We start from the raw sequence: 22,459 nt of genomic DNA on the forward strand, positions 1-22,459 counted from the left end.
TCATTCCCTGTTATGTATAGAATTTCTGGCGAATCAATGACAATGATTCCTTTTTATGTCAAGTTGTTAGTATACCCTTGATGTTTAGTAAGAAACTTTACGTAAAGCCTAATATAATTTTGAAACAGGAATAAAGACATAGGCACAAAGCATATACCAAAGTTGGGACATTGGCTTATAGTAGGGTTTCTCAACTATCAACATTTTGGGTTGGATAGTTCTTTGTTTGGGGGCTTGTTCTGTGCATGGTAGGGTGATCAGCCGTATTCCTGGCTTCTACTCACTAAGTACTAATTCCATTCTCCCTTTCCTCTCCTTGTGACAACCAAAAATATTTTCAGACATCACCAGATGTCTTTTAGACACCTAATTCATACTTGGTTGAGAACCACTTGAGTATGGGAATGTCTTGGGGAAAAGACTCTATGTCTGGTCAGGACTGAATTAAAATAGTTGATTGTGAAATAAATTGTGGAAAGGGAATAAAGAATATTAAAAAGGCATTAGCAAGCTTAATAAAGTAGGAATTAAGATATCGGTGGGTTGAAAACACTGGAAAAGATAATACTGAAGAAAGGGTTGATGGCTAGAGAATGGAAGAGTATCAAATTTGAGAGCTAGCTTACTAAGCAACCTGGTCATGTCCTAGTAGTTATGGTATATATAGCTGGAAGTAAGGAGAATTAAAGGTTATCAGCAGTCAGGAGAAAGAAGAACTATGAATCCAGGTGTTAAAAAGTGCTTTTCTGGAGCTGGGTGTGGTGGCTACCACCTGTAATCCTAGCACTCAAGGTGAGTGGATTGCCTGAGCTCAGGGGTTTGAGACTAGCCTTAGCAAGAGTGAGATCCTGTCTCTACTAAAACTAAGAACAAGGCTTGGCACCTGTAGCACAGTGTTACGGCGCCAGCCACATACACTGGGGCTGGCGGGTTTGAAACCGGCCCAGGCCAGCTAAACAACAATGACAACTGTAACAAAATAGTCGGGCATTGTGGCTACACACGAGGCTGAGGCAAGAGAATCTCTTTAGCCCAAGAGTTTGAGGTTGCTGTGAGCTTGACCCCACCACACTCTACGGAGGACACTCTACTTTGTCTCAAAATAAATAAATAAATAAAATAAAAATAGAATAAAAATTGGAAAATAAAACACACTAGTCAGGGTGTTGTGGTGGGTGCCTGTAGTTGTAGCTACTCAGGCAGATGAGGCAAGAGCATTGCTTGAGTCCAAGAGTTTGAGGTTGCTGTGAGCTATGATGCCACCGCATTCTACCCAGGGCTACAATGAAACTTTGTCTCCAAAAAAAAAAAAGTTGTGGCATACTTCTTGGGGGCAGGACACAATTATAAGAGAGACTTTAACAAATGCAATCAGTATAACCTAATTCTTTGTACCGTCAATGAATATCAAACAATTTTTTTTTTAAAGTACTTTTCTGGTTATTCCTTAGATTCCTTTTCTCTTTCCCCTTAAATACTGATATTCTTCCAGTTTCTGTCTTAGGCCTTATGTTTTCTTAGTAGGTCCAGTCAAGTGGTTACCCTCTATTTTATGTGAGATGAATGGTTGTACTTTAAATTAGATTTAGAAGTAGCTTCATACAGTTTAGATCTTTGGTGCTCATTACTGCTGTTACAATAATCCCTTTCATTGCCAGGGCTTCAATTACTACTTGTGTGTGGTTAGTAAAATCTTTATCAGTCATGAGGCAGTCTTCCCCTGAACTCCAGACTCACCAGGCCAATCCACCTGTACTAGACCTGTCTTCTGGGGTGTCATATAGGCATTTTATACTCAACATTCACAAGACTGGACTTGTATCTCCAAAATTGTACTTCTTTCTCTTCCATTGTTCTTAGTTTAGTGAATTTATTCACTCAACAGATGTTTATCAGATCTTTCTTGTCAGGCAAAATCTGCGATCTAGGGCCTGTGTTGAGCAAGATAGATGTGGGTGGCCCTTGCCCTCATGGAGTTTGTGTTCTTTATCCATTAAATGCAGTCATTGACTGTGTCTTATTGATGTAACATTCTAAATATCTCTAAAACGTATCTATCTTTTATTTCTTATTATGTTGGTTTAGATCAGGCAATTTCTCATCATGGGTAACTGCAGGAGGGTTCTAAAACTCCTTATAGTCAAGGAGTTCTTTATAATTATGAACATGCTTGTATCACCTTCCTGCTTAAGGTCTATCAGTAGCTCACCTTTGCTCTCAGTGAAATTCATCTATTTAATGTGACTTACAAGACATAAGTATCTGCCCTTCTTATTTCCACATAACTTCAACCACTTTTTCCTTCATACTCTATGTTCGAGGCCTAAAGAATTATTTTTAATTTCTCAAGCACTCTCACTTCTCTGGGGTTGTACATGCTCCTCCTTCCTGGAGCACTGTTCTTCTACTTTATAATCCAGACCTTCCCCTGCTTGCTTGTGTCCCCAGCGTGTACACACACACACACACACACACACACACACACAGAGGTTCTGTTTATCCTTTAGGTCTCAGCTTAAATGTCATTTTCTCCGAGAAGCCATCTGTGATCTTCCAAAGCTGTGTTAGTTGCTTTTTGTATAGTCCCATAACACTATACTGTTACTCCTATTTTATTACTTACAGCACTATTTTAATTGTCTGTTGTGTAGTTTTTACTGTTAGACTGTAAATAACTTGAGGACAAAGGACATTTCCTTGTTTTCTCAGTATTTATAAGTTACCTGGCTCATAGGAAATTCTGCTTGGTAAATTTTTTTTTTAATTAATACAAGACACAATATTCAGGTCACAACCTAGCAGTGGTGGAAGGGAAGATTGTTATATGCTAAAGTCATCTAGATAAATAAAAGTGAGGATCATATATATTATATAGACTTTGTTCCCAGGTTAAGAATCCTATTTAACCTGCCAGTATGGACTTTAAATGAAGTGGAGAGTCAATGTGATAGAGCAGTGACCTGGATGTGTAGCATCCGTCATCAGTGTTCTCTGTCAAATCTGGGATAAAAAAGTTAAATGTGACTTAAAATCGCATGTGTCTTTGAACTATAATCATCTATGATCTGTCTAGCAAAACTTATTTCTTTGGGTATACTCAAGGAATGGTGAATTGTACATTTGGGTCATATACATAGATACATATTTTGTTTTGTTTGTTTATTTCATTCTGGTCTGCATATTTGCTTGCTTCCTTTTAAAAAATTTATTCTGTTAGGTAGAATGTGAATCATAGTGCTTTAATCTACTGAAAGAAAATAAAAGTGACATGATGTAATAAATTAGGGTCTGGATTTTAGAATTCTGAATGATCATTTAATCATTTGTCTATAACGCTTAAACCTACTCCAAAGGCTAATATAATATAATTAGCTAAGGCCTGGACATTTCAAATTCATCTCTTCCAACTGCCAGCTCTGTGTCTTTGGCAGACTGACCTCTCCAAATCTCAGAATTCTTTATCTTTACAGTGGGGATAATAGTGTGGGCATCATAGAATGTTTTCTATATAGAATAATAGCAATTAAAAATAGCAATTTTAGTAATCTCTAATGAGAATTACAGTTTTAAAAAAAGAATAGTCTTAGGAATTGTATAGTTTTAAGTTATTAAAATAGTTATCCTTGGTGGGGAAAAATGGTGATAATAGGTTTTAGAAAGTTAAAAAATACTTCTCTAAAATAAGCATTTTTTCACCTTTGATAGCTCTTTGACAGATTGAGAGATGAAAATCCAGATTTTAGAGAGAAAATTATAGCAATCAACAGCGAACTCACCCAACCTAAACTGGCGCTTAGTGAAGAAGATAAAGAGGTCATCATAGATTCTGTCAATATTATATTTCACTGTGCAGCTACAGTAAGGTTTAATGAAAATTTGCGGTAAGTATAAGTACAGGTATTTGTATAATATTCTCATTTTAACCTAGTTAAAAGATCTATTTAATTCCACTTTCTAGTCAAGTTATTTTTGAAAGTTATTTGAAACTGTCATATATTAACTGTGGCTTTCATTATCTTAGAGTGTTAAAATAATTTCCTTCCGCTAACATTTTATTAAAAATTGGATAACAAGTGTATGTTTATTAGAAGAAGTTGCCATGAATTTAGACATGTGACAGGGAAGAGCCAAGAAATGGAATAGAAGAAAGAGAAGTTTGCTTCAGGTTAGGAGTATTAGTCTTAACAGCTAATAGAGTTTACTTCTTTCCCCAATTCTTTCAGAAACCTCTGCTCCTCTACTCCAGGAGGTTTTTTTTGTTTTGTTTTGTTTTGTTTTGTGTTTTATTGAGACAGAGTCTCTCTTTGTCACTCTTCTCCTCCCCATTATATTCTTCTGAAAATTAAACAAAATTAGTCTTAGGTTTTAAAATGGCTTGGCTGAGCACTGTGGCCTGTAATCTAGCTCTCTGGAGGCTGAGGCAGGTGGATTGTGTGAGCTCAGGAGTTTGAGACCAGCCTGAAGAAGAGTGAGACCCTGCCTCTACTAAACAACTAGCCAGGCATAGTGGTACATGCCATAATCCCAGCTACTTGGAAGGCTGAGGCAAGAGGATTGCTTAAGCCTAAGAGTTTGAGGTTGCTGTGAGCCTTGATGCCATGACACTATTCAGGGTGACAGAGTGAGACTTTGTCTCAAAAAAAAAAAAAAAAAGGATAAAATGGCTTATAAATTTAAATCCCACTTTTTTATCTTAAAATTTATTTTAATGTTGGGGCAAGGTACATTGGAGTAAGTTTAATTTAAAAATAAATTGGACCTCCTTTAAGATTCCTGTTTCAAGAAAAAGTTAACATTCCAAGTGTTCACTATTTAAAAACTAATGAATATTTTATTTAAAATAATGATTCTTAATTTAGAATAATCTTTTTGATGGTATGTACAAAAATAGTTTTTATAATGTTAATCTAGTTGTATGGTCATATGCCACTTCAAAAGGTATAGACTTTCTTAGCTTTTAAAACTACCTAAAAGCCTTTCTTCTAAAATGTTTTAAAATTAAATAGCTATAAGGAAGATATTGAAATGTTGAATGTTTGAGAATGATGGACTTGCTAATTACTCTATCAAAACATTGCTAGGTACCTCATAAATATGTATAATTATTATGTCAATTAAAATAAACAATGAGACCGGATGTGGTGGCTCATGCCTGTAATATCACTCTGGGGGGCCAAGGCAGGTGGAGTGCTTGAGCACAGGAATTCAAGACGAGTGAGATCCCATCTCTACTAAAAATAGAAAAACGAGCTAACTGTCTGGCAGATGCCTGTAGTCCCAGCTACTGAGGCAAAATGATTGCTTGAGCCCAAGAATCTGAGGTTGCTATGAGCTATGATGCCAGAGCACTCTACCTAGGGTGACAGAGTGGGACCCTATCTCAAAAAAATTTTTTTTTAATTGATTGCAAAAGGTTTTGCTATTATCCTCTCATACTGTCTTTAATAATACAGAAGTATATACCTTAATCAACATTATATAATGTGATAGTTCAGTGCCAAAGCATTACATTATGTTTTGTTATATTGCTGGTGAGGATACTGTAATGGTCCCTTATTTCTGCAGTTAGTGCTTTCTAGTTTTCAGGGTGTTTTCTCATTATTTTATTCCATGTTAGCCTTACTCACGGTACTATTACAGGCAAACCCATTCTTGAGTAAGCTGAGACAACATAATGGAAAGGGCATGAGCTTTGGAATTACATACCTTAATTGTAATCTTTTATCATTTATTAACCTAATTTGAGCAGTTATTAACCTCCTTGAGTCTCTGTTTCCTTATCTATAAGATTAACATGATTAACATTTCTCAAAAGAGTACTTTTTTCTTCCCTTAAAGAAGTTTAAATGATATTTTAGTTCACCTGTCCTCCATGGGAAATCTGGATCTGCGGCAGGTGTGGCAGTGCTTTGGTTTATTTACTTTTCTATGTAGCTAAGTGAAATACCATCCAGTTATGATATTGTTAGTGATTTGAAAGTGACCAAAAAGTTATTAGAACTATAATATAATCTCAGTTTCATAAAATAAGTATGTATATTTTTACATGTATCTTTCTATATTTGCCAATAATTGTCTTTGGATGGTGCAATTACAGGTAGGTTTTTATTTTTATCTGTATATTATGATATTTTTCCACATGGACATGAATTAAATTTAAAAGTATCCACAAATACCTTAGAAGTGATTTTTAAAAGCAACACATAAGAAATCTTTTTTTTTTTCTCTTCTTTTTTTTTTTTTTTGGCTGGGGCTGGGTTTGAACCTACCACCTCTGGTATGTAGGGCTGGTGCTCTACTCACTGAGTCACAGGAACCACCTAACACATAAGAAATCTTAAAGGAACTTAGAACCTTTACCAACTAACAAAATTTCCTTTTTTTAACATTTAAAATTTTCCTTACATGCATATATATTTGCATATAGGTCTAATAATTATTTTTAACTAATATGAATGTATTTCCAAGATTGTGAACGTGGTCCCTACTTTTTAGTTAATACTTTATAAGCTTTCCTAAATTTCATTAGTATGAAATGGTCAGTCTAATAGATATTTTCCCCCATAGTTCTGCTTTCCTCATAACCAAAAATAGAATTCACATAGCCTTATGAAGTTCGGCATTTTTTCAAGGAAAAAATGTATATAGACATTAACTAATTGTGTTACAGTCCTTATGGACTTAAAGGAGGAAATTCTTTAACAGACACTGATTTATGAACTGTTTTTATTTTTCTTTTTTTTTGGAGATATAGTCTCACACTGTCACCCTGGGTAGAGTGCCATGGTGTTATAGCTCACAACAACAACCTCAAACTCAAAAGAGGATGGGTTGAGCTGTCCTTTTGCCTCAGACTCCAGAGTAGCTGGGACTATAGGCATCTACCACAATGCCCAGCTACTTTTTTCTATTTTTGGTAGAGACAGGTTCTTGCTCCTGCTCAGGCTGGTCTAGAACTTGATTAGGCAACATTAATTAGGGTGAAACTCATCGAAGTAACTTTTACAAGGGAATTTTCTCTCTTTTTGTTCCCCTTTGGATAAGCAAGGCTTCCAATAAGAAAAGGACATCTTTTTATTACTATCCTTTCTTATTTTACTAGTGAGAGCATAACTGAAGAGGTAGACACTATATTCTTTCTTTGTCAAGCAATACATGTATATTCACTCACCTAGCCCTATTCATTACATTGAAATTACTATTTCTGTGAAACAATTTTAATGGATGTTCCTCATTTTGAAGTCCACATATTCTTAAAAGGAAAAATAGGATATGTTTGAATAACCATAACATGGGATAGAGAATAAGGAGTTACTAAGGAGCATACAATAAATGCTGTGAGAGTTGAGAGGAAGTAGAGTTCATTTATTTTCAGATACAGTAGTTCCTAATCTCAAGATGGGAAAGAAAGGGTATCAAGATGAAGAATGTAAATGTAAAGAATACTAACAAAGGTAAGGGGAGAAGTGAGGATAATAAAGGGAGTTACTCTAATAGTTGATCATGGGGTTTGGTGTAAGGGAAGGTAGGTAGCAGCAAGGGGAATGAACGAAGAACATGGCCAGTGGATCAGTGAAGTCAAGAGTAAAGAAGAACTGAAAAGCTCAAGACCATGATTGTGGACAGTAAGCAGGCTGAAGGGGAGAATGAATGGATGGATGATACGGCTTAGGGAAAACTTGTAGTATGAGCTTTTAGAAGTAGCTGATTCTGGGTGATAAGGTATGAAAATGAGAGGCTTTCCAAAAAGGAATGAAAGTAAAGATTGATCATTAGAAAAGATTAGGGAACTATTGAGTTTCTTGGGCATTGATTCTCAAATGTTAAGAACGTATTGTGAATCTTACAAATTACTGGAGTATGTCTTAAAAATGCAGATTCCTGGACTGCACTTGTGAAATTGTGCCCCTCTAGTTTTGGAGTAATTCTCCAGGTTCCCCACTTAACAAGAGCCTTGTGTGTGATTTAGTTGCTGTTGGACCTGCATTGCATCTTGAGAATCAGCCCTCTCAGAATCAGCTTTGGAGACATTGTTAATATTATAGGTACCTGAATTCCCTACCCTTAGATTGATTCATTGATCTCCAAACATCTGTGTCTGTATTTTCATTGAGGTTAAAAAAAGCATGGCCACAGTAGTGATGGGATCATATCTAGGCTGTATTTTCTCAGGAGTGAGGAAAGTATAAAAAAAGAGAGTTGTGTCAGAATGGCCTGGGGAACTAACTTAAAATAGAGTTTCCCAAGTCTCATTTCAGACCTTAAGAGTATAATAAACTCCAAGGTATATGTTATGCCAAGTATGAGAGTTCTGGTTTAAGATCTTTAGTAGTATGATCAACACAGATTTTGGAGAACCCAAGATGTCTGTAAGAAGACAGGAACAAGAAAATTTATTGGCTTTTTTTTTTTTGAGTTTTTGGCCGGGGCTGGGTTTGAACCCACTTCTGGTATATGGGGCCAGCTCCTTTGAGCCACAGGCGCCACCCAATTTATTGGCTTTTTAAGTAATTAAACGAGCTTGTCTGCCTGCCTTCTTTCCTTTCTTTTTTTTTTTCCTTCCTTTCTGTGGAAGTGTTTCAATGTCCACATTAGTGAAGGGCCACAATTACAAAGATTTGCTCATTTTGCACCCCTTTCTCAAAAGCCTGTCTAATTATTTAAGATACATTTATGACTCCATAAAACACAAGCGTAGTGAGAATGTTATTTTTGTTAAGTACTAAATGCTTTTGTGATCTAACACATCAGGGTCTCAGTCTTAAGTTCAACAGAATAGAAGTTAAGATTGTGGTAAAACCTGGCAGAGATACTAAGAGTTACTCATGTGGGTATAAAATGGCTTCAGGTTTGGGCTGTTGGATAAAGAAGTAGGGGGTGGAGGGAAAGCAAGGCACAAAAGTGTTCTTCTCAAGTAATTCCCTATTTTCAGTGACCCAGAAACTCTGTCACCATCCTAAGGAACATGTAACAGAATATCCTTTGTGTACTTTCCCCAAAACATTACTCTCCCTACCCCTATTGTTTTGCAAATGCAAAAGAAAAGAACACATTCCCTTATAGTCTACTGGACAGTGTCCTCTCTGTGAGCTGTCTTTCTTGCTGCATTTATACTTCAACACATTTTCTCCCTTAATTGAGATAGGAAGAAAAAAAAGACTCACCTATAATTTTAAGACCCAACCCAGTTATTTCATTAAAAAATAAATACTGTCTAGTGTGTTTTCATGGAGTCTCGGATATTATTAAATTAAATGAAGAAAAAAGGACCGGAGTTTTTTTCTCTCATGGACTTAGCCTCATTCCTGGTGACCCAGAACTTGTCATGTCCTCAGGAACCTGAAACAGAATATGCTCTGTATACCTCTTCCAAATAGTACCTTCCACATCCCCATTGTTTTGCAAATGTGATAGTCATCAAAGCACTGCTTTATCATCAAGTGTACAGGATTCTGTCTATGACACATCCTGACCTTTTAAAACAGTAGTTGTATATTTTTCTTCTTAAATACTGAAAATATAAGGATTTTGGAAAGTATGTAAAACTGTTTTCATGTTTTTTAAAAAATTGTTTTGTCTATGTTGAACATACATTGCTTTACATAATTGTGAACATAGGCTTTCTAATTTTACTTTTACAATTTAATATAGAAACAATTTCCATATTTCAGGTTTTTTTCAGTTATGATTTTAGGGACTTGATGATATTCCATCATGCTGAAAAGCTATAATTTATGTATATTCACTCAGAATAACAAACTAAGGGGCAGGCACAGTGGTTTATCCCCTTAATCCTAGGATTCTGGGAGGTGGAGGCAAGAGCCCAACTCCCTTGGGCTCAGGAGTTCAAGACCAGCCTGAGCAAGAGTGAGAACTGGTCTCTACAAAAAATAGAAAAATTCGCTGGGCATTGTTGTAGGCTCCTGTTGTTGCAGCTATTCAGGAGGCTGAGGCAGAGGATCCCTGGAAGCCCAGAAGTTTCAGGTTGCTGTGAGCTAGGCTGGGGCCATGGGACTCTAACCTGGGGCAACAGAGTGAGACTCTGTTAAAAAACAACAATAAACAATTTGTGGAACTTTAATTTCTTTTTGTTTGAAAAATTAGAACATGTTCTCTGAGTTAATTTCAGGAGGTTAACTAGATTAATAACTATAAATTTCTATAATTCCTAGTACTATGTCCTAGTTCCTTTCAGATCAGTTGTATCATATCAGTTTATAGTGTCACCAACAGTGTATTTCTCTGCCATTTTTATCACTCATTTTTATTGAGTATTTCAGATTTTTAAATTGACAAATAATTGTGTATATTTATCATGTACAACATGATGTCTTGAAAATGTGTATATATTATGGAATTGCTAAATTGAGCTAATTAACATGTGTATTACCACCATTTTTTGTAGTGAGAACACCTAAAATCTGCTCTTAGCAGTTTTTGACTATTTAATACATTGTTATTAACTGTCTCTATTGTACAGTAGATCTCTTGGTTAACTATTTGTTAAACAAGTAACAAGCTATACACAAAAGTTTAATTAAAAGTAAAAAATACCCACTTATCATTACCTTAACTAGTATTTATTGACTGTTTTGGACCTCTGTTAGAAATAATACTAAATACTTGCAAGTTATTTAATTTTATACAAATCTTGGTAGATTCCATTATTGAACCCATTTACAAATAAGGAAACTGAGGTCGGAGTGCTTCAGTAACTTTACATCCTAGTTGGTAGGTAGGGCAAGCCAGGATGAGGTCTAATTCTAGAGCCTTGTTTTTAATCTTGCTTTGCATAATATTATAGTCATGTTTTTGGTGTTTATACAGTTGTTTTTCATGTTTTCTTTAGCTTTCATATGATTATTTTATTGGCTGTAATCTTTATTGAACCATTCCCCTCATAGTGAATATTTGGTCTCTTTGGGCTTTTGTTATTATTAGATGATGTTTATTTGATTACTTTTCTGCATGTGTACTTTTTGCTTCTGTAGAACTACTTCTATAGAATTACTTCAAATAAATTCTGAGAAGGGAGTCTTGGATCATTTTGGGGTCTTGCATGTACCTCTGATAACAAATCTACTAGTTTTATTACAATATCCCTTTGAATTTTGTAAGAAGTCTTAAAAAGGTGATTGGATTATTACAAAGAAGGAAATAAACAAATCTTACCTGATTATATGTTACTGTAGTTTAATATTGATGAGTTTTCTTTTACTCTACCACTCTTATCATACTCTACCATAGCATCTGAAAATTACTTGATCATTCTATTTTTTCTTCTTGTGACATATCTATATCATGAAAGATTATACTTTTTCTTTTTTTTTTTTGAGACAGAGTCTCACAGCTCACAATGACCTCAAACTCTTAGACTCAAGTGATACTCTTACCTCGGCCTCCATGGTAGCTGGGACTGTAAGTCCCTGCTACAGCACTCAGCTATTTTTAGAGGTGGGGTCTTGCTCTTGCTCAGGCTGGTCTCCCAACTCCTGAGCTCAGGCAGTCCACCTGCTTTGGCCTCCCAGAGTTCTAGGATTACAGGCATGAGCCACCACACTCAGCCCAAAAGATTATACTTTTAAAAATCAAGATGTAAGCCAGGTGTACACCTATAGTCCTAGCCATTTGGGAGATGAGGCGAGAGAATTTCTTGAGTCCAAGAATTGGAGGCTATAGTGAGCTATGATAGCACTATTGTACTCCAGCCCAAGCAACAGAGTGAGATCTTGTCTTTATAAAAATAAGAAAAAAAAAAAGTAAAACCAAATGCAAAGAAGTCTAGCATGACTTCAAAAAGTCTTTAGCATAAAAGCTACAGGCTGAAATTATGTGTTTATTTCTGGATAGAAATAATTTTTTAATTCACCCTTTTGAATTAAAAAATTGAATGCTGTAATGAAGTTTATTTTATAAACAGGAAATTTCTTTCTAAACATTTTTAAACATAGCTGATAGAGTGAATGTATTTTATACTGAAATAAAATACACACAATTGGGGCAGCACCTGTGGCTCAAAGGAGAAGGACGCTGGTCCCATATGCCAGAGGTGGTGGGTTCAAACCCAGCCCTGGCCAGAAACTGCAAAAAAAAAAAAATACACAAAATTAGAGCTAAAGGATAAGTTGTAAAGGAGCAAAAATATCTGTCTATTTCTCTCTATACCTCTCTAATGAAAATAAGATTTTTTTAAAACAGGTCAAGTAAATACCAGTTTCCAAAGTTTTTATTGTCACTTTTCTTTCTTAATAGAGATGCCGTTCAGTTAAATGTGATTGCTACACGACAGCTTATTCTCCTTGCACAACAAATGAAGAATCTGGAAGTGTTCATGCATGTATCAACAGCATATGCCTACTGCAATCGAAAGCATATTGATGAAGTAGTCTATCCACCCCCTGTGGATCCTAAGAAGCTGATTGATTCTTTAGAGTATGTTTGTTTGAAGTTTGTGTACATTTGCTTTGATCTCCAAACTTCATATCCAAGTTTATCTTTCTCTCTTCCTTCCTATCTCCTCCCCCTCTCTCCCATCCCTTTCTCCCCCTCTTTAGCTCTCTTCTCCTTTTTTTCTTCTCTTCACATAAACCCGCAGATATGTACATTTGTCTCTTCTTTCCTCAACAAATTATTGCCTTTCTTATGTATTCTTTTTATATTGTGTTGATTTATACCTAAGGAGTGTTAGTGAAGTCAGTGGGTGGTTTTCATTTTGACCAAGACTAATGGTAATTGTTGGAGGTAAAGGGCCTCTGAACATCTTAACCATGATATTAGGAGCTCTGGTTTTCAGGGACTCAATCCTAACAGCAAAAAAGTACCTGTGGAGACAGTAACTGCTGGTTTAACAAGCAAGGTTCTATCATAATTTATTATAGAATTATCTTCCCCTCCCCCAATGGAGTACATCTATACAGGGCCTCTAGGGAATCAGAGTAGTCATAGTCCTTTGATTCCTACTCTTTGCGTTCTTGGTCATCATCTTTCTGAAACCTGGGATCCTGTCAGCATTTATTCCATGAAAAATATTTGTGAGTATTGATGGATGAGGATTAAGTAAAGTACGCATATACCATGGCCCTGTTCTCATTTGCTTTTGCCTATGCTTTCTTGTCAAAGAAAGAAGGATCAGAGCAAAGGGAAAAAAAAGAGAAAGCGAGGTCATTTTTCTTTCATGAACTACAATTATAGAAACATTCCAGTATCTATCTTCATATATTTGTCAACCCTCATATAAGGCCTCATCTTGGGTCCTTTTCTTCTTTACCCTTTATTCTTTTCTGTCTTCTTTAAGACTTCTTTCTTTCCAGAGATTCTACTTTTGACTGTTGAGTTATTATCTTCTATTTTCTCCTAAAATAAACATGCAGTCCTTTCTTTAAGGCCTTCTTGGTAATTACTATGAGGAAACACAATAATAAACAGATTATAAGAAAATTAGAATAAGTATGGGAGGATAGCAAGACATTCTTAAGGTTATTCCCTGATTTCTATTTTCTGACTCAGTTTCCAAAACTTGCTTTATTTTCTTGCAGGTCAGTAAACAGAAGTTTTTAATATTTCTGGGAAAAGCTGAGAGTAGACGTTAGTGAAGTAATTTGCTTTTTCTCTTTTTAACATTACTATGCAAACATCTAAGGAATTGAGAAGGAGCTTATAACCTGATGCTGTATCTCCTTTTCTTGCTTACAAAGTAATCTAGCCAATGGATAATTTTAGGGTAACTTACAATTTCTTCTGTAAACTCACTCCAGTGATAATGGCTTATTGGCTAAAATCTCTTCTCAGTTTAGGCAAGTTCTTCCCCCAACTCAGTGTATCAACTATTCATTTTTCAAAACTCGTCTCTATTGTGGAATTCTTCCCAAGTTTGGTAGCAGTCTCCCTTCAGTTTAATTAATGTTCTTATCCTTCCATGTACAAAAAGTACTTCCCTATACAGAAGGAAACTTACCTTGATAATTTCCATTTTATACTTCGTTATCAATTAGTATGGGTATCAATATACTGAGTAGGTTTGTGTGCCTAGCATTGTAAACAAAGAAAAAGTATCTGAAAACAAGAATAAAATATCAGAATCAGACATTTGAATGAGGAAAGACCATAGACATCACCTAGTATGTGACCCTGCTTTTACAGATGGTTAGAGTAGGCTTATTTCTTCAGAGAGACAGAGAATTGGAGCAATTTTGTGACTTTGTAGTAGGTTGCTGAAGGATTTTTTTATAGCATGGCTCCGTTTGTTTTAGTTTATCCTAGTAGTTGTTAATTTCATTAACAAAAGCATACAATTTAGAGTGCTTAACTTTAAATATTTAGATTATTAGACCTTTTGTATTAATTGCAAATGTATTAAATAATCTGCTACTCTGTAAAGTGGTTGTATATAGATCTGTAATTTCTAATCTGAAACCTTTGGGGCCAGGTATATTTTTGAGTTTATTTGGACTTTAGAGAGGAAAAATAATTTATATACTGTATAATATGCAAAAATTTCAATTTGATCTGGAGTAAGCATCCCTGAGCAAACACATATGAAGTATAACATATGAATATGTAAACAGTGATATTTTTAAAAAACCATAAATCAGTTCAGATGAGATTTTGCTGTTTTCCATTTGATTTATGAAAAAACGCTTGATTTTCAGATCTTTTTGGATATAGAAATTGCAGATAAGGGATTGTAGACCGATAGTTGATATTTCATGAAAATAAGATTAACTTTTATATGTTTTAGTTAGTAAAAATTGTCAAGTCATTTGATTCAGAGCAACAGATATGTTTGAATATGCAAAGTTCAATTAAGTTCATTTTATGTTAAAACTTTGGAAATATTTTTATATGCAATTTTTCTATTTACCAGGTGGATGGATGATGGCTTAGTAAATGATATTACGCCAAAATTGATAGGAGACAGACCTAATACGTACATATACACAAAGGCATTGGCAGAGTATGTTGTACAGCAAGAAGGAGCAAAGCTAAATGTGGCGATTGTAAGGCCATCAATTGTTGGTGCCAGTTGGAAAGAGCCTTTTCCAGTAAGTTATTAGGCATCTTTATAAATTATTGGAATTGAAGTTTAGATCATAACTATCTAAAAATAGTTATTATTTGCTAAACGTGGCTTAACCATGGCAAAACTGTTCTGCATTCATAGAAAAAAAATACTTCTGTTGGTACTTTTCTTTCTAATGTGATGCTGAATACATGGACATACAAGTCAGCATTTTAAAAATTCTAATCGAAAATTAAATAAAAAGCTGTGGCATTATTTTGAGTCAAAGGGGAGACCATGATTTTGTTTTACAGTACTGAGAAGAGGTAGGACATCCAAAAAGTAGATGCCTCCCTGTATAGAGCACAAAGATAAGAAAGGCATGAGAGATTTCTATAACTTGCTATTAAAAAAAAAAAAAAAAAGGCAAACAAACAGTATTTGTGAATCCCTGGAATAAAAGAAAGCCAAAATATATTCCAGTGGGTAAATTGATTTAGGAAAAACCTATTAAAATGATAGCACCTCTTTTTTTACTTTGACAGTTATTCTGTTTTCCTCTATTTCTTCAGTAATTTTGAAGATTTACCATTTTCCACAATCACGAGTGATGCATTGGTATCACTATAAAATCAAACTTAAACAGGCTTAATTTAGCAAAAACATCTGCCACTATAAACTCCTTTTTATAATATTCTCTTACCAAATAGTTAATGGAAGAGTAGGTAACCTCTACTCTTTAACATACTTAAATATTTTTATTTAGTCAGAGGAATACTGCTTCTATTTGGTACTAGTATAAATATTCTGGCCTCAATGAAGTCTATTTTTTAGCTTTTAGGAGAAAGCTACCAAGTATATATTGGAAGAAACTATCAAGTATATATTTGGGGTTGTAGATTTCAAATATCAAATAATCTCTAGTTAAATAATATTTCTAAGGTTCCTTTCCCCCTTTTTAATTTTTGGTATTAGGGATGGATTGATAACTTTAATGGACCAAGTGGTCTCTTTATTGCGGTAAGTAAACTTTTTGATTTATTTAATCTATATATTTTTCTGTTTTCAATATATCTTTATATATAAACATAAATCCACTGTGGTTTATATATCTTAAGGTGTTGTTTTTAATTTCAACAAAGGCAGGGAAAGGAATTCTTCGAACAATGCGTGCCTCCAACAATGCCCTTGCAGATCTTGTTCCTGTAGATGTAGTTGTCAACACGAGTCTTGCGGCAGCCTGGTATTCCGGAGTTAATAGGTATATGAGGTGACAATGTCACTTATTAAATATGTAGTAATGGAGAAGGGAAAACAGGGCTACTGACGAATGTTAATTACTCCCTCATTCCTGAAACTGCTATATCAATATATAGGTGATATCACTACCAACTACAAGAGTTGGTATATTCCAGGCAATAAACAGCAAGCAGTCTTGTCAGAAGTAATGAAGAATTCATCTTAATTTTCATGTACTATGTACAGGATGGACAAATTCAGTAGGGATTAAAAATGGAAAAAAAAAAAAAGCCCTTTTCAAGAATGATTTTTTTTTTTTTTGAGATAGAGTCTCACTGTGTTGCCCTTGGTAGAGTTCTGTGGCGTCACAGTTCACAGCAACCTCCAGCTCTGGGCTTAAGCAATTCTCTTGCCTCAGCCTCTCAAATAGCTGGGACTACAGGCACCTGCCACAACGCCCAGCTATTTTTTGGTTGTAGTTGTTATTTGGCAGATCCAGGCTGGATTTGAATCCGCCAGCTCTGTTGTATATGGCTGGCACCCTAGCTGCTGAGCTATAAGCGCTGAGCCAAGGGCGATTTTTAATTCAAAATAAGACTTGGTGTACACTTGGCATATTTAAAGAGCTGAAATTCACAGTGTGGCTTACATATATTAAACATATATTAAACTAGAGCATCTTTAATCAACTCATGAACATCCTTCTTTTAAAAGGTAATAGTAGTATTTATAGCTAACACTTAAATTTTAAGCTTTTCAATAGCTTTTTTTTTTTTCTAAAACTGCCCTTGTTTTTGAAGTCAGTATTTTATATCCTGAAAAATGAGGGTTGGAATTATATAAATATGTTGTTTTGGGTAAAAGGGAACTTAAGTTTTTTTTACTAGAGCCTCTGAAAATGAGTCAGGAAAAGTTGAGATTACTGTTTTGCTCACGTTTAAAAACAGACACTACTGCTAATACAAAGAAGAAAACATGCAAAGAAAAAATTCCCACTTTTTTTATAAATAATTTTTTTGGTATGGGAGGGAGAAAGGATAGTTTCAAATAGAATAGCCATTAATATAAAAAGTAATCCTTTAATTAAAAAAAATCAGTATAGGAAATGTACCTGTCATCCTCATGTCTTCTTGCTTGAATATTATGTAAGATTTAGACTGGTTAAATTTGGTTCATATTTAATATAAGTTTGGGTTTTATGTTTTATTTCATTGTTTTCATCTTTGTCTTTACAGACCAAGAAACATCATGGTGTATAATTGCACAACAGGAAGCACTAATCCTTTCCACTGGGGTGAAGTTGGTATGATTTTACCTGTGTTTTTGAATCTTAGAATAAATCTTAAAGAACTTAAGTTCACTAAAGTTTTAATATTAGAATACCTATGAGACATTAAGTTTAGTGAGTTCTTATTTGTTCTTCAGTTTGTTCTTATTTTAATTGGCATCTTAGAAGTAATAGCTACCAGTATTGCCTTGTGGTCCTTAGTGATACAAAATTAAAAGTATCCTACTGTATATTCCCACTTACCCTACCCTTCTCTGACCCTTGGTCTTCTGCTGCTGCCACCTGCAGCAGCCTTCACAAATACCTGTGCCACGGGAATAGTGCTTTTTTTCTCCTTGATGATGTTGCCTGTCCATAGGGAATATCATTGCTAACTATAAGAGTTAGTATATCGTGTGGTCCCCAGAGTAAGAAATGAAGAAGTTAGGAAGTAGAATACAGTTTAACAAAATATTTTCTATTAACAATTATAAATTATTTAAATTCACAGTCTCTCACTGCAGGTATTGTGTATATGTTCTTAGTTCTTAAAATAGGAATAGTAAAACTTAAAGCCTATCAAAATTTAATCATTTTTAAATTATTGGTTGATGATTATAAATTTAAAGTAAAATGTATTTATGATAATGATTTAGTGATAGATCTTATTTTATCTCTAATTGAATAATTGTTGTTATCCTCACAAAACAATTTTGATTTCAAACTAAATTTTTTATGACATTTTTCCTAGGATTTTTCTATGGTGTTTTTATTTCAGTTTGAAGATTGGCCATTAGAACACATAAGAAAAATATAATTTCTAGAGTAATTTTAATTTTATGCTAATTATTTTAAGTACTTTTAAAAAAACTAGACACTTCATATGTTTAGCTTTTTTATAATCTCTTCATTATGTTGTAAAGTTTATTGAAAAATCAAATTGAGTATTATTTTTAGTGAATATCTCCATGTACTCTTCCATTAACATAGATGATATTAGATGGTACTAGGTTTGATTATATTGACATTCCATAACCAAAAGAAATAACAGCAGAAGTTAATTTGTGGTTGGTTTAAGCTTGTTGATGTGTGTTAACTTAAGCATCTTAAGCAAAGGATGATGATTTTCCTTTTCTTTTTTAAGTAAGTACAGTAATAAGAATCTGGAAAGAGGAACAGAAAGAAAGAAGCTATCGTGAGAAGTGAAATATAGAAAGTGACATTGTAAACTGGCATAGGTAAATCATTAAAAGGATTTTAAGAGTGAATTTTAGTAAAAATTCATTCACCTAATTAAAATTCATAAATACTGGCAGTTTTAAAACCACCTGAGTTTAGCAGTCTAATACCCGTATTCTCTTAGCTAATATAGAGAGTAGAGAAGTTTGTTTTTTAAATGAACGAACTCTGACATTTTTGTTGAAATATTTTGCATTGTAAAAACATGATTTTTTTCAAAACTTCATTACATGGTTATTATCAAAGCTGTTACACAACTTTTCTTCCTCAGAATACCATGTAATTTCCACTTTCAAGAGGAATCCTCTCGAACAGGCCTTCAGACGGCCCAATGTAAATCTAACCTCCAATCACCTTGTATATCATTACTGGATTGCTGTAAGCCATAAGGCCCCAGCATTCCTGTATGATATCTACCTCAGGATGACTGGAAGAAGCCCAAGGTAATGGTGACTAGCTCTGTCTTATCTGTTCCTCTGACTGTTAAACAACCCATGCTTACACTAAAATGCATATTAATTAACTCTGTATTTGTTTATGCTTATGACAAGGCTTAATGGCCTTTTGTGAATGAGAAGAATGTTGAATTTATGACTTTGTCAGAAAAGCAAAGGTAGTATTATAAGTCACTCTGATTTGTTGTGACGTTTAGATAAGTTATTGTCATGTATTGAATTCTAGGTCTAACTTTAGGTATTTTTCTGAATAACAATATTCAAAATGCTTTGACGCTTATTTTTCCTACAGGATATTATCTAACTCATTCCTTCAAGATGAATCCTTTAAACCAAGTATTCAGGCGCCCCAATATTAAGTTTTATTCCAACAACCTATTGCTTCATTATTGGAAGGGTGTCAGACATACAGTACCTGCATTATTGCTCGATCTTGCACTCAGGTTGACAGGTCAGAAACCGTGGTAAGAAGAATAGCAGTAAATACACTATATATTGGTAAGGTGGTGGAAGCTTGCTGGAGAGACGAAAAGTCTCTAGCATGAGCTTTACCTTTAGAATTACTAACCTAATTAATCACAATCACAATCGGGATCCTAGGACATTTCTTAGAAATTGGAGATAATTTGGAGAGACTGACTGTGGATTTCATCTTATTGGGTCATTGACCCTCCAAATCCCATAATATAGGAAATGTCCTATGTCAAGGTTGTCATTGTTATTATAAGCTGAAACTGAGCCCTTTTCTTCTCCCCCTTAAAAACCTAGGGAAGAGTTTTTACAGGGGATTAAGGGTAAAATTTTTGCTTTAAATGGATGGTGCAGTTTTATATGAAAAAATATAGGCTACTTCTAGAAAATTAACTACTTAAAATATCTCAGCTACCTATTCAGCTTATAATATGGTTATTACAGTTTTTGACTAATTTTCAAGTTTGGGAATGGCATATTTAAGAAAAATTAATAACAAATGGAAAACTTTCTATTTTTTATAGTTGTTATAGCCTTTCTTCTTCTTTTTTTTTTTTTAGTTAAACCCTCCCCAAACTTAAAGTTCTCCTACTGTCTTTACCACACAATTACAGTGAAATGTACTATAAAAATATTTATTTTTTTTAACTACATTGGCATTACAGTGGAGTCTTTGGAGAGTTCAGAATTTGAGTATTAATGTATAGAGAAGATGCTGATTCCAGAACTTCCATCAACTTCTCAAAAAATAAAAGTGAGGTATCTGCCAGTTACAGTGTATCAGGATCTGAAATACCTGTAGGGATTTTCTGTGGATGCACTTGTTCATGATGTTCCTAACCCTGTATGTTAACACTGAAATACGTGAAAGGTATTGAATTGAACAACTCTAGAAAAGGAAAAGAAATAGTTTCAGATTTTTCAAGGATTATTTGCACAGTTTGTCATATTTGCCACAATTTGGGGTAGAAATGTCAAAACTGGGTCATGAAAGTAAACCATTAAAAATACTACCATGTCTAACACAGAGAAAGGGGGCTTAGTAAACTTAAAAGTGATTAAATAGCCAAAGTTTACTAAATGGTTCAGAGTAGATGTTGCTGCACAACAAATCTTCTCAAACTTAGTGGCTTAAAAATAGCAAAAGTCAGATGTCATTGTCTTCATATCATGACAACATCTCTCCTTATAGGTTCTTTGCAAGGAATTACTGGTAGTCTTAGAAGAATTAGTACATGGCAGCTGAAGATTTAAAGGTGGGTGGGGGAGTATATCAACAAGTAAGGTGAAGCTATGTTGCCTTTCCTCACCTGTCTATGGAAGTCATGGAGCATCACTTCTGCTTCATTCTTCTAGTCACAAGTGAGCCACAGATCCTCCTAGATTTAAAGCAGGGGGATTTAGAGAATGGTCAAGATCATGTTATAAATGAACAAGTAAGATAAAGGGATTTTTGTGGCCATTTTTGAAAGTGTAGTCTGTGATAGTCAACCTTCTGGCCAAAACAATTTATATTCCTCCCACAGGAAAATATTTTGCTTCTTTCTCCTGAGATCCCTGTGACATCAGCTTAGAAGTCAGGGTTTTGTCATCTAAATCCAACCAGTTGCAGATGAGGCTTTTTAAGAACAGGTTTTGTAGGCATAGCTCCTCAAGTACAGTTCTTCACGTGCTGATCTGAAAACCTGTAAACTAAAGCACCAAGTTCCTGGCTGCCCATACCCTCATCTAGTGATGGTGAGATAAGCAAAGGAAAATGGTTTTAGACAATCTTGTTCAAAAAGAGAAAATGGGAGGTGTATAGTAAATATTGGTCCATAACAGTTCTGAAATCCAGTCAGGTATATGTTCATGGTTTCTTGATTGGGGCTCATTTTTGCATGCTGAAAGTTGCCTGAGGCTTGGGCTTTGCCCTCTGAGTCATCCTGCTTTTTCCATAAAAAGTAGCCGAATGTGCATGTTCCTATTCTGCTTCCTATTCATGAAAAGTTAGGAGTTGGGAGTAGAGATTGGCAAACTTTTCTTGTAAATTACGATCATATTAGGCTTTGCAGACAGTATAATTTCTGGTGCAGCTACTCAGCTCTGTTAAAGAGAGAGACAATAATGTAAATTAAAGAGTGTGACTATGTTCTGGTGAAATTTCATTTACAGAAACAGGCAGCAGGCTGAATTTGGTGTGTAGGCCTTGGTTTGCTGACCCTTGATATAATGACCACTTTTTATTTTGCAGTCTCTCTCCCTTTACATGTAAACTGATGTAGTTGCTTTAAAAATTGTTTCTGTAGTATCTATTTTAAAGGAATCTACTCCAGTAGACTAAAACTATACATGTACATGTCTTTGAAACAGGCCCTTCTCTGTCTTGGATCCCCTATGAAGCTTCTATGGGACAACAACCTTAGGGCTTAGATCTGTGCTTCTTAGTTCCTTAGACTCTTAGATCTTGCCTTTTATTTTTATTTTTTTCAACAGAACAGATCCTGCCTATTAAAACAAGTTTCTGTGACAGATGTCTTTAAGATCAGTAGAGAGCTTTTTGTCTGAAAACTTATATGAGGCACTGCTTTACATCTTTCTAAGGTCTTAAGAAAGAATCTGACAGCCTCACCCTGAATCTGATCTATGCTTAGAAACTATTCTTTTGTTCGTTTGAGACAGAGCCTCAAGCTGTCCCCCTGGGTAGAGTGCTGTGGCATCACAGCTCACAGCAACCTCTAACTCCTGGGCTCAAGCGAGTCTCCTGCCTCAGCCTCCCAAGTAGCTGGGACCATAGGCACCCACCACAAT

General features: G+C 34.8%; 1 protein-coding gene across 1 annotated transcript in view; it reads left to right on the forward strand.

Annotated features, from left to right (window-relative positions):
* Window positions 1-22,459, forward strand: part of FAR1 (fatty acyl-CoA reductase 1) — a 63,591-nt gene that overhangs the window by 31,996 nt on the left and 9,136 nt on the right. The window contains exons 3-9 of the mRNA XM_003781117.3: window positions 3,706-3,881; window positions 12,253-12,432; window positions 14,864-15,041; window positions 15,974-16,018; window positions 16,141-16,259; window positions 17,473-17,540; window positions 19,015-19,186. Of these exons, the coding sequence (XP_003781165.1) occupies window positions 3,706-3,881; window positions 12,253-12,432; window positions 14,864-15,041; window positions 15,974-16,018; window positions 16,141-16,259; window positions 17,473-17,540; window positions 19,015-19,186 (938 nt within the window). The remainder of the gene's footprint in view (window positions 1-3,705; window positions 3,882-12,252; window positions 12,433-14,863; window positions 15,042-15,973; window positions 16,019-16,140; window positions 16,260-17,472; window positions 17,541-19,014; window positions 19,187-22,459) is intronic.

The sequence above is a fragment of the Otolemur garnettii genome, unplaced genomic scaffold (genome assembly GCF_000181295.1).
Source record: "Otolemur garnettii isolate 467f Iridium unplaced genomic scaffold, OtoGar3 scaffold00001, whole genome shotgun sequence".
Classification (NCBI taxonomy): Eukaryota; Metazoa; Chordata; class Mammalia; order Primates; family Galagidae; genus Otolemur; species Otolemur garnettii.